The 13,904-nt window shown below is 35.7% G+C and overlaps 2 protein-coding genes across 2 annotated transcripts; both read right to left on the bottom strand.

Moving 5' to 3' along the window:
* Positions 1-2,095: 2,095 nt before the first annotated feature.
* On the bottom strand, positions 2,096-6,030 carry LOC118049138 (probable LL-diaminopimelate aminotransferase, chloroplastic). The gene is made up of 10 exons (XM_035059035.2): positions 5,653-6,030; positions 5,464-5,492; positions 5,293-5,360; positions 5,019-5,135; positions 4,863-4,925; positions 3,502-3,606; positions 3,351-3,401; positions 2,857-3,177; positions 2,547-2,753; positions 2,096-2,448 (listed from the first exon to the last, which is right to left on the bottom strand). Exons 1-10 carry the CDS (start codon positions 5,727-5,729, stop codon positions 2,155-2,157), a joined length of 1,332 nt encoding a protein of 443 aa, XP_034914926.1. The 5' UTR covers positions 5,730-6,030; the 3' UTR covers positions 2,096-2,154.
* Positions 6,031-9,176: 3,146 nt separating this feature from the next.
* LOC118049178 (uncharacterized) lies at positions 9,177-12,892 on the bottom strand. Its single transcript, XM_035059110.2, has 12 exons — positions 12,618-12,892; positions 12,412-12,544; positions 12,240-12,313; positions 12,083-12,129; positions 11,829-11,979; positions 11,693-11,737; positions 11,416-11,620; positions 11,264-11,325; positions 11,057-11,157; positions 10,503-10,557; positions 10,388-10,435; positions 9,177-9,718 (listed from the first exon to the last, which is right to left on the bottom strand). The coding sequence occupies exons 1-12, from the start codon at positions 12,820-12,822 to the stop codon at positions 9,540-9,542; spliced, it is 1,305 nt and encodes a 434-aa protein (XP_034915001.1). The 5' UTR covers positions 12,823-12,892; the 3' UTR covers positions 9,177-9,539.
* Between the last annotated feature and the right edge of the window lie 1,012 nt (positions 12,893-13,904).

Genomic DNA, 13,904 nt, shown 5'->3' with positions numbered 1-13,904 from the left:
TTTTTGGTATAGCCAAGGGTATCTTGAGTGCTGCCCAGACTAATTCCCTTTCGCATCGGGTGGCAAGTGCTCCCAAGCGGTCGGCTGCAGACGAAGAGAGAGGTCGAACCCCAGACCTCGTAAGCGACGAGAGTGCGCCTAACCACTCCGCCAGGACCCCATGGGTATCTCATGTTATTGTTGAAAATACATGACTGCCTCAGCCAAATTCGACTTATGTTCTATGGGTTCGTCAAGATCAATTGCTGAGGATTACCCTTTTTTCTTCGTTATCTCCTCAGGTTCTCTATTTGATAGTCGATTGTACTACATCCCGTAGTATCTGGCTGACCTTGGAGAATGCCCTCGCTTCTCCGTCTACTCGGATCATGACGATACATATTGCTCTTCAAGAGCTCCGGCAGCATGATGAATCTGTTACAGCTTATTTGCAGCGAGCTAAGCACTACCATGATGAGCTAACAGCTGCTGGCCGGCCTCTATCCACAGCTTTGTTACTACTTTATCAACCAGGTCAGAACCTGTTTCTTCCATTGGTCAGAACCTTCTTAAGTGGTAATAACAAAAGCAGGAACCATGTCTGAGGGGATAGGAACCATGGCAATTTTCGCTCCTCTTATCATCAACCAGGGACAGCCTGGAATACCAACAATTCGTGCTCTAATAATTAGTGGCCCCCTAATGGTCAGAACCAGAGAAGCATCCGATGTCATCTGTGCAATAGATTCAATCACACAGCTCATTTTTTCGCTCAACGCTTCAATCAATCTGAATACCCGGCTGCCTATATATATATGGTCACTCATGTTCCCTCTACAGCCACTTTGCAGTGGCTTCTTAGGATCATCTAGCTGATGTCTTAACTAAACCTCCAGCTGCTTCTCAGTTCTAACTTGTTCGATCCAAGCTTCACGTTGACTCCCTCCACCGTCAGCTTGAAGGGACATATTATAGCACTTGATATAGTCGGTTATATAATATGTATATATAGGTGGTCATATTTCCTGCTATACAGCTGCTATGCATTAACTTTCCTATTGTGTATTCAAGTAAGTGCGCATCAAAAACTGAAGCCTAGAAGATCATTGGCTTGCAGTTTGCTCTCCTTGTTGTTTCTTTTTGTTTCTCAACTGACATAAATATAACATTGTTCGTCCTGCGGGCTGAGTGCGCACAACACAATATTTAACATGGTTTGACAAATCATAAAAATACTCTATATTATTAGAGATAAAGAAAGGATACACATTCACAGAGAAAGAGGATCATCAATTCACTCAACTCCCATCACTCTGCACTTGCAGCTGCTGCCCTTGGCAGCCCTTCTCTCTTTCTCTCCTCACATGTTTCTCTCTATTATGCTCATTCTTTGCTCTAGAAATGATGCCTCTATTTTAGGCATCAATGGCCAACAACTCCAGCTTTTTCTCAACAATTTGGCCACCTATCTCACCAAACTTGTTTGACATTTGGTTGCTGCACTTTCTTTGTCAATGGACGGTGTCGTCCATTCTTGGTTGATGCTTAACGGCAAACAACCTAACACGCATGGCCTATTTCTGTAGCTTAGAAGCCTCATCATTTTAGTTACCAAATTCCCTCAGTTATTGATTTATAGAGAGGCATTTTAGACTTTCTTGAATCTGGATGACCTGCTCCATACATCACATCAATATTTAGCAGGAAAACATCTTTCCTCAAACCTGTTGTGACTATAGCCATCACTCTAATGAAAGATAGTGAAAAGAAAAACAGTTCATTCGATTATTGGACCTCGTACATATGTTTTAGTGAAACAATCAGTCAATCCCTTCAGTTTTAAGAACCTAATATGTAGTCTTTAGCTATATTTTCATATTTGTTTGTAACTTAGTCCCTCTATTGATTTTTCGTAATAATTTAATTGTCTCTTTTCTTTTCTAAAAATCCTTCATTTCAAATCAAGTTTCCAATATTACCTACCGCAGATTAAATAAAAGATTCATTAAAAAAAAGTAATTAAAATTTTTTAAACATAATTAACAATCAACTTTATCAAAGGACTAGCTTATGGTTTTCAAAACCAAAAGACTAAATTACAAAATCATCAAAAACATAGGGACTAAATCATAAATTATTTTATTTTGACTCAATGCAGCGATCAAGATACAAAATTCATCTAAATAATTTTTTCATCCTCAGAGAAGCTTCCATCATATTCTCTCTATGACAAAATGCACTAACTCTGATATACTCTTCACCACCAGGACCAAATCCTCTACCTGGAACAGTCACTACATGTGTTTTCTCTAGAATTTCATTGAATACACTCCAAGAACTCATCCCTGGAAAATGAACCCACACATAAGGGGCATTTTTGCCTCCATAGACCTTCAATCCAAGCGATGCAAATGCTTCAACAAGTATTTTCGCGTTCTCTTTGTAGTAGTCAACCACATTGCACACAGCCTGAAACAAGTATTGAAAAGAGTGAATCCTAATTGAAAAGGTCAGCTTTGTGATGCTACAAAAATCTTCCAACGGAGGCAGTCACACCGCTAACTCACCTGGTAACCATCTCTAGAAAGGCATGCTAGTCCTCCAGCCTGAACAATATTTGAAGCGCCATTGAAGCAGGTGCATACAATGCGGTTGAAATCTTCTATGACAGGAAATCCGTTGGAGTATTTCAACTCTTCAGGAACCACTGTCCAGCCGAGGCGGACGCCAGTGAACCCAGCAAATTTGGAGAAGGATGAAATCTCAATAGCAACCTATGTCACAAGAACACCGAATTCGATTATCAGTCAGGAAAAAGGAGCTTCACATCAAATGCAGAGGCAAGAATTAGTGTAACAATCGCTGTCAATGAAAAACCTCTTTGGCTCCAGGGATTTCAAAGATTGATCTCGGGCTTTCATCTGATATATAGGCAGCATATGCAGAGTCATAAACTATTATGGAGCCGTTTCTCTTGGCAAAATCAACCAGTTGCTCTAATTGCTGCCAAGATGCAGCGCTACCAGTTGGATTGTTTGGAGAGCAGAAGAATATTATATCTGTCCTTGGAGTAGTAGACAGGTCAGGGAAAAAATTGTTCTCAGCTCCACAGTTCATGTAAACAATGTCGCTATACTTCCCAGTTTTATCTTCCAACTTGCCGGATTGACCAACAATTACACTGGTATCAATATAAGCCTGTCTCGAGCACATATAGCCTATCAGTATGGTGACTGAAACTCCACAAGTGTCGAAAGAGAAAGCAGAGTGGAAAAACATTGCAGCATGGGAATATTAAGAACACCATAATATTCTTAATTTGTATTCTACGAATGGTTCATTGCGGGCTAACTAGATCCAGATAAAATTACCGGAAAAGAAGGGTCCTGAACAGCCACCTTCACATTGGAACCCAGAAGCATCTGCCAGAGAAAACAAGAAGTCGAGGTTTAGTATTGTAGCATTGGCTATATTCCACTTAACCAGTGAGTCCTGTCTACCAGTAACCATTTTCTTGTTTACCTGAAGACGTGAAATGTCACATTGTGCTCCATCAGATACAAAAATCTCATTGCCTTTCACTCCTGTACCTCTGTAAAGCGTTTCCGCAATAGCCATTCGTAATTCCTGTGTAGAGAAGCAACAAAACTTTAGTTTGGTAATATGGGCTGGACAGAATAAGCTGCTGAAGAGTGCTGTGCACAGACAGATTCGCAGAGAATAACTCACAATATTTATCGATATGTATTGCATTTTTTTCAGATGTGATCAGATCTTGAGCAGCATAATAAATTAGTCTATTTCTCTGTTAATCTTCTCTCTTCCATTGGGTATAAGAACAAACATAATTTTTTTTTCTTCTCTAAGAAAGAACAAAACTTAAATCTTTCATCGTTGGTCAGGACGTAAAATAATTTTCCATACTTAAATTTGGATTTAATCATCATGCTTGTAACTCTGTGATATTCTAGCACGAACAAGAGCATTAGATTTTCGATTTTGAATCTCACGTCACATTTGTCATAAGTCAAATAAAATTCAAGCATATCCTTCATAAAAAATCCGGCCGAGTCGTTTTGTTCTCCGTTTAAGCTATGTAGAAAAATCTTCAAATATTATAATAAAGCTTTGGCTACTCTTGGAGCAAAGAATCGGCGTTTGTTGTTGAAAATTAATGTAAATTTACCACACCTTTTTTCTCCGTATTTGTTGAATTTAACGAATCTAAGCATGCATAGCCATGTCATTACAGACACTTATTTTCAGTTTGTGGCAGCGTTTTTGCTGAAGTTTTAAAAAAGTTTATTTTTTTTTATTTTAAATTAATATTTTTTTTATATTTTTGGATTGTTTTGGTATGTTGATATTAAAAAAAAATTAAAAATTATTTTAATATATTTTTCAACAAAAAAATATTTTTAAAAACAACTTCAACAACACTAAAAAACTGGGCACCACTCACTTGCGTTACCTTTTTAGATAGCATGACATGATTTTTGTATCATTTTCCTAGTCTTAACCAAACACGAGAAAAAATGTACACATATTTATGTTGTATAAAGATTTTCTAGTCAACAGCAAAACCAATTAAGTTGGGATCCATTATTTTCTTAAGTGATAAAAAAATCAAAACGGAGAAATAATTTATCAATCTGTACTGCTTCATCTCAGAACCGAACAATTCACTCAAGCATCTTCATGTGCTCAAGGATTTGTGTCGGAGTGAAATTAATGAAGAGGTTATTCTTGTACATTTTATAGCATCGCTCAACAAAGGTCAATCTGCGGGGATCGGGATATGGTAAAGAGGGGTGAGTTTTGTTTTTTTATCAATCACTTTAAGAAAAGAGCAGCACAAGCACGAAAGATGCTATTATATGTACCATGTTGCCCTGCTCTGCTCCATATCCTCTGTAACCTCGCGTAGTTGACAGAGCATCTGCATGCTGCAAGAAAAAAGGTACTTGAATGTCAACAGAGTCTAGAACAGAATTAGTCAAAAGCTCTGTTTCACCAAATGGCCGAGGGGAACTAGTCACCTCAGCCATCGCCGTCGTTATGATGTCTGGTATAGGCTGTGTGGTGTCACCGATTCCAAGTCTTATCAACCTTGCATTTGGGTTCTTTTGGATGTGTTCATGCTCACGTATGGATATCTGATTAAGAGGTCCCGAGGAATGAAAACAATCAGATAATTGTCAATGATTAAGGGGCATGTTTCGAATTTAAAATAAAATAAAATACATGAGTTGATAGAATTAACGAGCACGAATCTAAAAGAGTTATGGCGCATGATAACAGCAACGAGAGCACCTCAGGAAACAAATATCCACTTCGAAGGCCCTCCATATTAACATTGCGGGGGACATGTGTCCAGTGACCTGTCATCACATGCACATTCTTTATCATAATTAGCAGACCGAGATTATGCTTAAGAAACTTAATGCTTGTTTAAGAAGCACTGTGGATTCGAAAGTGACTCACCAGCTCTTCTCTCTTTGCCGGGCTTCGAGCTGTAAATATAAACACCAGCAAAGGTAAACGGAAATCAGTAAACACTGTGATAAAACAGAGTACATGAGTGAAAGATAGAAACTGAAAAAGGGAAGAAACAGAGATGGAATCTATGTATGTAATGACACTAATCGAAGTCATATCTGTAAAAAGAATCACCTGGTCCAGTTTGTTTTAGGTTGTAATAAGATTGCCCTGGGTATGCAAATGCACGATGTCACTTGAGAATAATTCATAATTGGGTTTCAGGTTTTTCAAATAAATAGGTATCTCCTCGAATATGTGAAGCTACAGAGAGTTTATACAGAATTCAGGCACGAGAATGTCTTGCGGCATTGATGCTATATATACCAACAGCTTCCGCAGGCACACCGGCTAAAATTTCCAGCGAGTTTCCACTTTCCATAAGCAATCTGTCTACTGTTAATACATAGAATTTTCCAAGAAACTTCCAACCTGTTGGAAAATTGACACATCAAATGATAGCAACATGCAAATGCTCAAAACCGGACTGTATTAATGCAATTTTCAGATTGTTTAATGTCATTTCACATTTTCTACTACAGATAAGACTAAACTAGTCTTCGCATTTTCCACAGGAAAAAAACTCATCCACTTTTCTTAGAAATTCGTGCAAAGAGAGCACTGATCGGTCATTGACTAAAACAGTTAATCTTTAATTAAGCCTTTATGAAAAAGAAAAAGTAGTCTTTAAGCCTTTTTAGCTTAAAAAAAGAAGAAGAAGAAGAAGAAGAAGAAGAAGAAGGCTTTATGGAGTGGGAATAATACAATTGAATATGTCCACAAGGACAAGACCTGTGCTATCATTTCTTCTTAAATTCCCTTAGAAAACAAAAAACTTATTGAAAAGGATACAATTAATATATATATATATATATATATATATATTCTTTTATTAACGAAAGGTGTTTATACCAACTTATATATATATATGAATTAATCTCAAGAATACTGAAATAAACAGTTATATAAGTTTTTTAATAGTTTATAAAAAACCTCAAATTTATAATTATTAAAAATAAATCAAGAACATGATGAATTAATCTATTTTAGAGTTTATAAAGTAATTATTTTTTGCAACACATGTGGCAGCCACTCAACAACTGAGGATGGGGGCCTGGCTGCTGAAGCCTGGAAGAACCTGATATTTCGGTTTCATTCGTGGCGTGAAGTCGCCAAGCTTTTGTTTTTTTCGCACCTCCTAATACTCCCAACCCTTTGTATTCATAAAAAAGAAACAAAAAGGAATTTTTCTAAGAGAGGATGAGTAAATTTTTTTTTTTTTTTTTATATATATATATATATATATATATATACACACGTGGAACATGATCGATTGCGTACGGCAAATATTACCAAACGAGTTTTTCCCTCGAAGAAAAGAAATTGGGTTCGAATGCCAGATTTTCGAAGCAACTTCAAGTACCTTGGATCAATCATTTTCCCCCGAAATGAAGCCACCTTGTGGAATTCATCATCATTAAGGCACGTTTACTGTGAGGTGAATTTCCACGAAATAAATTATTTATTTATATTTGATAGTATTATAAAAAATAAATATTTTTGAATGTTTGGTTATGTAATGAAAAATGACCTGAAAAATAATTTATTAATAATTTTTTTCAAGTTTATTAAAATAATGAGAAAAAAATATTACTATTTAAAAAGTTGGATGAAAATAAAGTTGAAATCATAAATTATTTTAAATAAAATAAATAATAATTAAAATAATAAAGATCAAATCTAAAATATAAGAAAATTAAAAGATAATGAAATTAAAATAATAATAATAATAATAATTTCATAAATTATTTTAAATAAAACAAGTAACAATCAAAAGAATAAAGGATTAAACTTAATAGATAAAAAATTTCAATTAAAAAAATAATAAGAGAAAAAACAAATAACAATTATAAAAATCAAATTCTAAAAGATAAAATTGAAGAAAAAAATTCAAAAAAAAATATATAGCAATTAAGAGTTTGAAAACCGAATTTGATATAATCAGCAAATAATGTGATATTTTTTAAACTTTTCACAACTTTTGGAAAGTGTTTTTCGTCCAAAATAAAAGTAATATACTTTTCTGAAAACCAGACTAAATTTTTTTTTAACTGAAAAATATTTTTTATTAATTAGTTATTTTTAATGATAAATACACATAAAAAAAATGTAAAAAATTATTTTTCATGAAAGTTGCTTTTTTTCGTGAAAATGATATTCTCTGGCTGACAGGCAGGCAACTCGAGGAAGTGCCCTTGTGAAAAGTCTAGTTTTGTGGAAAGTAGACTTTTCATGGAAAGGGAGCTTCCCATTATTATATAGCAACGGCTCATCTGCACTTGGAAAAGTCCAATTTCCACCGTTCCACGTCAATCCGATGCCGGGAGGGTGAGTTAATGGAGAATGGTCCCTCTCATTATTTTAGAGCATTTTCCTCCTCCTCCTCCTTTCTAAACGTGGATGTGGAATTTGAAGTCTTTTTAGATTTAGTAGGAGACAATGCCGGCCGACTTACGGTGACTATAATTTACTCAAACACCATTAACATTTATAAATAAAAAACAATAACTAATTATCATCTGTACCTCACACCACAGCAGCACCAGGCAGCATACAAGCACGTTATTTTGAAACTGTTTCAAGCAAATTTGCAGTCTCCGACAGAATAGATAGAATTTTTTTTTTTTTTTTGATATTTCTGAACTGATAAAAATAATGTTTATAAATTGGATTTGTAAGAACAAAGAATTTACAATTTCAGATTCATCTTATACAGAAGAAAAAACAAAAGAAAGTGACATAAAAGAGAAAGAGGAGATCAAAAACAGAACCGAAAGAACTTCTTGTATTTACTGTCCTATTTCCTTCCAAATCGACAATGTCACTACTTCACGCAAGATTTCCACTGCAGGATTGTGATTTTTCAGATTACTAGGCATCCAATAGCAGGGCAAACAAAAAAACTTGATATAATTCACATGCCTTCATAAGAAAGCTTGCTGCTTGCGTAACTCTTCTGGACTTTTTTTTTTATTATTTATATGGATGTTCGGGTCAGCTTGCGCGCACCACGACTAATCCCACAGCCGACTGAACATCCTGCAAACTCAGTGAGTATGTAAAGCACTGCGGGGGTAACAGACATGTACGGTAAGATTTGAACCCTGATGGGGTAGAAAAGAACAAGTCCTTTCCACCACTAAAACAAGAACTCAAGTGCAGCTCATCTGGACTTTGATAGCCCAGCTCATGGACATTGACTGTCACAGACAACATGTTCTTATTTTCAAGTCTAAGCATATATAGTACAAGGACAAGCAACCTAACAAACCCTTATGGGCTTCTTCCCTTTCTTTTTAATGGTATTTGTGTGAATTTCATATAAAAAATTCATTTCTTAATCAATTCATTTATTTTCTTTTTCAGTTATGTTTTCGATGGTAATTTTAATTCAAATAGCACAATAGTAGATTTATTAAACAATTTTACTCACAATAGTGAGAAGCTTTTCTTATATCTCCCAATTGTTCTCGGGTTATCGACAAGCTTCATTTTCAGTTCAAGTCTTTCCTCCTTCCAAGTCCTGGCTCACAAAAATCAGGTCACCCAATACAATACAGTTCAAAGAGGTGGCCATCGGGGGGCCAGAATCAAACCGGTTAAAACCTTAAAAAGCACACCATATTCTGGCATCACACTCCATGGCCACTACGATCACTGTAGACCTTAATCTCCACGGAACAAAAGATTTCTTCAGTCTTCACATCCTTTATTTACATAGGTATAGAAAAAGAAAGGAAATCTCATACATTTGCCGATGTACAACAATCCTAACAAATATCGCTTGGGATTGTTTAACGAGCTGATGGATGATGTGCAAGGCTTTGTGGATATCTCAGAGACAAAAGTAAATGACATGGCAGGCGCATTCATGCCCAACATGGAGGTGATGCATTTGTGCCTTTGGAGCGGCTTCTCACACGTGGTGTATCATCGTTGAACTGTTTTTGCTGAAAGTGAAACTACAAAGCTCTGCAAATTCGGGCATCTACCACAGGCATTCTGTTGGAAGAATCTGAGATTTTCAGAGCCTCAGATAGTGACAAGCTGCGGTTTCTCCATGCAGCCTCTGCCCACCTTTTCATTTTCTCTCCTTCACTCTTTCTGTTCTCTTGAATGCAAAGTGTTTCTGCATAGCCACCTACAGAATTGACCATTAAAGGGATGCAACAACCACAGAACAGATAAAATCACAATCTGGTGCCTGTATTTTATCAAAATTTCTATTTGAGTTCATTTGCTTTACAATTTTTTAATCCTTTTCTTGTAATTTTAAAATACCATCAACAAGTGTGTTTGTTCTTAAACCCTTCTCAAGAAACTACTGCCACACTAGTAATCAAAATTATGGAACAAATGCACTTGATTGATAGTTCTGAAAAGCACGAAGAACTCGTATTGGAAAAAGAGGAGCTCATAGAAACACTAAAATTGTGGTTATCTCCAAATTTAACCTCCTAGCTAATTACACTTCCAGACATCAGATATTGTCCATCCTGTGCACAAAACACTCTTGAAGCATTCTACAATCCAAGCAGATAACAAAACCACCTCCAGATTTACACTCAAACTTAGAACACCTACCCGCCTTGCAACCACAAAACCCAAGTCAAGGTAACAAGGTATAATGATGCCTGAATGGTTGTTTAGGGACAGGATTCACAGCAGAGGCCACAACATTCAAGGCTTCAGAGAAGTGAACAAGGACAGGCTTGATAAAATGGTTAACTAGGACAATTGGCACGATATTCATATCAATACCAAAAGAATATCAAAATGCATATCTAAGCAGTTAAATAGTCAACCGTACCTCTTGCAAGAGCAATGACATCCATCCTACATCTCATTGTGCTGTTAACTGCGCAATCAAAAACAAAATGAGTACTGTACTTGCATGAGAGGGAAAAAAAATCAACTTCATATACCTTCTAAGTCCAGAGGTGGAGCTTTCAGCAACTCTATTGCCCTTCTATAAAGACCCTGTCAATGATTTATGACCCATACCATAGCAAAAGAGTGAAAACACAAATAAGTTACAGTGACTTGACCGCATCAAGCTGATGTTATACAATGTTGTACGTGACCACTTCAATCAACAAATGAACATGACACTGAATTCTTTTCTTCTTTTTTTCCCTCAAGAAAAGGAGAAATGATCAAGAGACTAAAGTGAGGTTCTCAATGAACCAAAGGAAAATTAATCTGACACTACCTATCTTATCTATCTATCTAAAGTTTGATTACTACGGGGTAATGCCTCATAACCTTTGCCAAAACAAATAATATTCTACCATGATGGTCCCTAGATCCAAAATATACTTGGAACTCTAACTTGCTAGATGAGATCAATGATCCAAAATCAACCAAGTTATAATTTTAAACCATGAAGGTTAACTGATGGTGAGGTAATAAAGTGAAGGATAGAGATTGAAATTTTAAAATTCGGACAGTATTTCTATGCGTAAGGTAAGGTTCTGACCTCTTGTATTAAAAGAGAACTTGAGTGCTCTTGTTTTGCTTTATGCTGGAACATGAGAGCCAGGCAGGTTAAAACTACACCAACCTTGGGATGACGAGAGCCTACATGACAACAATAAAACCATAGAGAGTTCTGATAGATCCTTGGATAAACTCCAAAAAGTTCCAAATTAAATGCAATTAAAAGTACAAATTCAAAATAGCACACCAAAAATTTGCTCAGCTCTGTTTAGTGCACTAGTCAATGTCTCTTCTGCATTGCCAAAGTTCCTGAAACGAATATAAGTTTTAAATGGAATGAAAAGACAGCGATACAAATGAAATGGTCAATTAAGGGCATAAAAATAACTCTAAGCATACCCCATGTGCACCTCAAGCTGTCCCAAGGCACAGGTAGCTGCAAGCAGAACTTCCTCTGAAGCCATATTACAAGCTGCCAGGGCACGGATATCTGTAAAGTCTTTTTTTTTAGCCACCTCATGAATAACCTTCTGGTAGAAGTCCTTTGCCAGTGAAAAGTTTCTCGTGGCATGCAAGAATTCTCCATATGATAAAGCAGCATTTCCTATACACCAGGATATCAAAATGCAGTCTGCAATTGTCTACTAAAATTTCTTAAAACCAAAGTGATGCTCACCAATGCAGCCTTTATTGTCCAGAAATCCTTGGAAGAATGGTTCAGCTGGACAGACACAGCCCAGAATTCAACAATGAAACAAACGAGAACAACATCAAATAGATTAACTAAAATGTAGAAATGGTTTTACGTGAACCTGATTCAAGATTGCCTTGGACAAGCTCAGCTAGCCCTTTGATTGCTTTAGCCCGAGCACTTGCAACCTCAGAGCCCTCATCACTATTTTTTAATTCAACTTTTCCTAAGAGTTCTAAGCATTTATCTGCGAGCACTGATGAAGTATCATCCTATATAAGGGGGAACCATCTCCGGATAAATTTTTTAACTCGTAAATAGAAAACTGGGTTATTGTAAAATACACAAAAAAATATAGTCTTAAAAGAAACTTACATTCCCCATCTCTAAATTGAGCCCAACAAGAGCTTCCATTGCAGCAACTATAACAAAAACAACAACAACAACGGCATTTCCATTGCATAACCAAAACTCAGCAAGCCAATGTTAATTGTAAGAGAAAGAAATACAGATAGAAGTCACAATCACCCACCTCTAACATCCAAATGAGAGTGTATTAAATCTTGAATATTTTGCAGTTTTTCCATTGCATCATCATAACTTCCTCTAAATAACACCAGATTAAAAATCAATACAACATTTCCAACATGCAAAATCAATATTTATAAAACCAAGTTAAATAGAAAAGGGGGGAAATGAAAGACCTTGCAGATAATAAGCTAGACATAGCAAGCAGGACCATTCCCTTTGAATTATGGGTAACCACATCTTGGTTTTCACTAGATTGAGAAGAGAGGCACTGCTCTAGGACTAACATAGCTTGGGCATGCGATTCATCTGCATAATCAATCGATAAGTGAAAAGGGGAATCAAGAAAGAGAGAGAAATTATGTAGAAATGTAAACGAAACCTGATCTTTGAGATTTGGCAAGAGATAGAGCGTAGTCAATCATTTGAAGAGCAACTGGGTTTGCATTTGGGCTTTTGATGATTCCATCATGGATCAATCTATATGGCGATGATGAAGATAGTTTGAAGGAGGTGAGTCCCAACCGGGCTGTTCGGGCCACGGTGGCCGTCGCTACTCTTGATAACTTGAGTGAAGAGGGCAACATCGTCTGTTTGTAAAACCCTCTGAAAGGGGTTCAGGGACTGGAGCTAATGAACAGAAAATGCTAAATCTATTTTATTTTTAAAAATTATTTTTGTATTAATATATTAAAATAATTTAAAATATAAATTTTTTTAAAAAAAATAATTAAAAAAAAAAAAACCGTTTCAAGCATGTCCCAAACAAATCTCTTATCTAAATAATAGTTTTTGCAATGTCGCTCTGCTCCAGATTAAATATTGTTTTTCTTAACAAAAAAAAAATTAAAATATATTAAGAGATTACACATATTAAAAATATATTAAAAAATAAATATTTTATATATAAAAAATAAATAAAAAATAAATTTTAAATGAATTAGATATTGAGCATGATGAGCATGGGCATGAAGAGTTTTTTTTATAAAAAATAATAAATAAAAAAAACATTTCCTTTATTGCCAAAAAAATGCAAATTTATACAGGATTTTTTTTTTAGAAAGTTATAATTTATTAACAGACAAGGATGGAGAGATATGGTAAAAATCTACGACTATATTACAGACCTAATTGAAAATTATATTTTCTTTGGATATCCAGCTAAACCTTTTTTTATAATTGAAGGACCAACCCAAGGCTTGCCTGAAGACCTGAAGACCACACGTGGTAAGGGATCACCGACATGGATGATGGACTAGCTGCTGAAGTCACAAATCTCCAATCCAACGGTCATAGGTTGACGAGTTCAACTCGCACATCACAGGCCTGTCCTCTTCGTAACCAAATGAATTAAGTCAAAGGTAATATGACCCTTACGGTCCCTCTACTGTTTTAACTTTATCGATCCAGACCCTTATCAATTCAATTTGTTAATGAAGCACTTATTAACAAAAACTAAATAAACTGAAATGTATTGTAACTTGGTAATTAACGCGTGAGAGGTAATGTAGATATAATTTATTTATTTATTTTTAATAAAAAAAAGATGGATATAGAAGTTCACAAACGAGTCTATCCTGACCCACACGTCTGTGCTTTCTTAGTAAGCCTAGCATAGTCCATCAGCTTCTTCTTCTTCTTCTTTTTTTTTTTATCTTTTTTAATTGGT

The sequence above is a fragment of the Populus alba genome, chromosome 2 (genome assembly GCF_005239225.2).
Source record: "Populus alba chromosome 2, ASM523922v2, whole genome shotgun sequence".
Taxonomy (NCBI): domain Eukaryota; kingdom Viridiplantae; phylum Streptophyta; class Magnoliopsida; order Malpighiales; family Salicaceae; genus Populus; species Populus alba.
Note: the sequence above shows the minus strand (reverse complement) of the source record. Positions and strands in the feature narration are given on the sequence as shown.

Excerpts from the sequence above, each read along its gene's own strand:
- LOC118049138 (XM_035059035.2), bottom strand. The coding sequence starts at position 5,729 with ATGAATTATTCTCAAGTGACATCGTGCATTTGCATACCCAGGGCAATC. Across the intron at positions 5,361-5,463 it reads CGGCAAAGAGAGAAGAGCTG|GTCACTGGACACATGTCCCC; the intron begins GTGAGTCACTTT and ends ATGTGATGACAG. Across the intron at positions 3,178-3,350 it reads TTCAGGACCCTTCTTTTCCG|GCTTATATTGATACCAGTGT; the intron begins GTAATTTTATCT and ends TGCTCGAGACAG.
- LOC118049178 (XM_035059110.2), bottom strand. The coding sequence starts at position 12,822 with ATGTTGCCCTCTTCACTCAAGTTATCAAGAGTAGCGACGGCCACCGTG. Across the intron at positions 12,314-12,411 it reads TCTAGCTTATTATCTGCAAG|AGGAAGTTATGATGATGCAA; the intron begins GTCTTTCATTTC and ends GGTGTTATTTAG. Across the intron at positions 10,436-10,502 it reads TCCACCTCTGGACTTAGAAG|TTAACAGCACAATGAGATGT; the intron begins GTATATGAAGTT and ends TTGATTGCGCAG.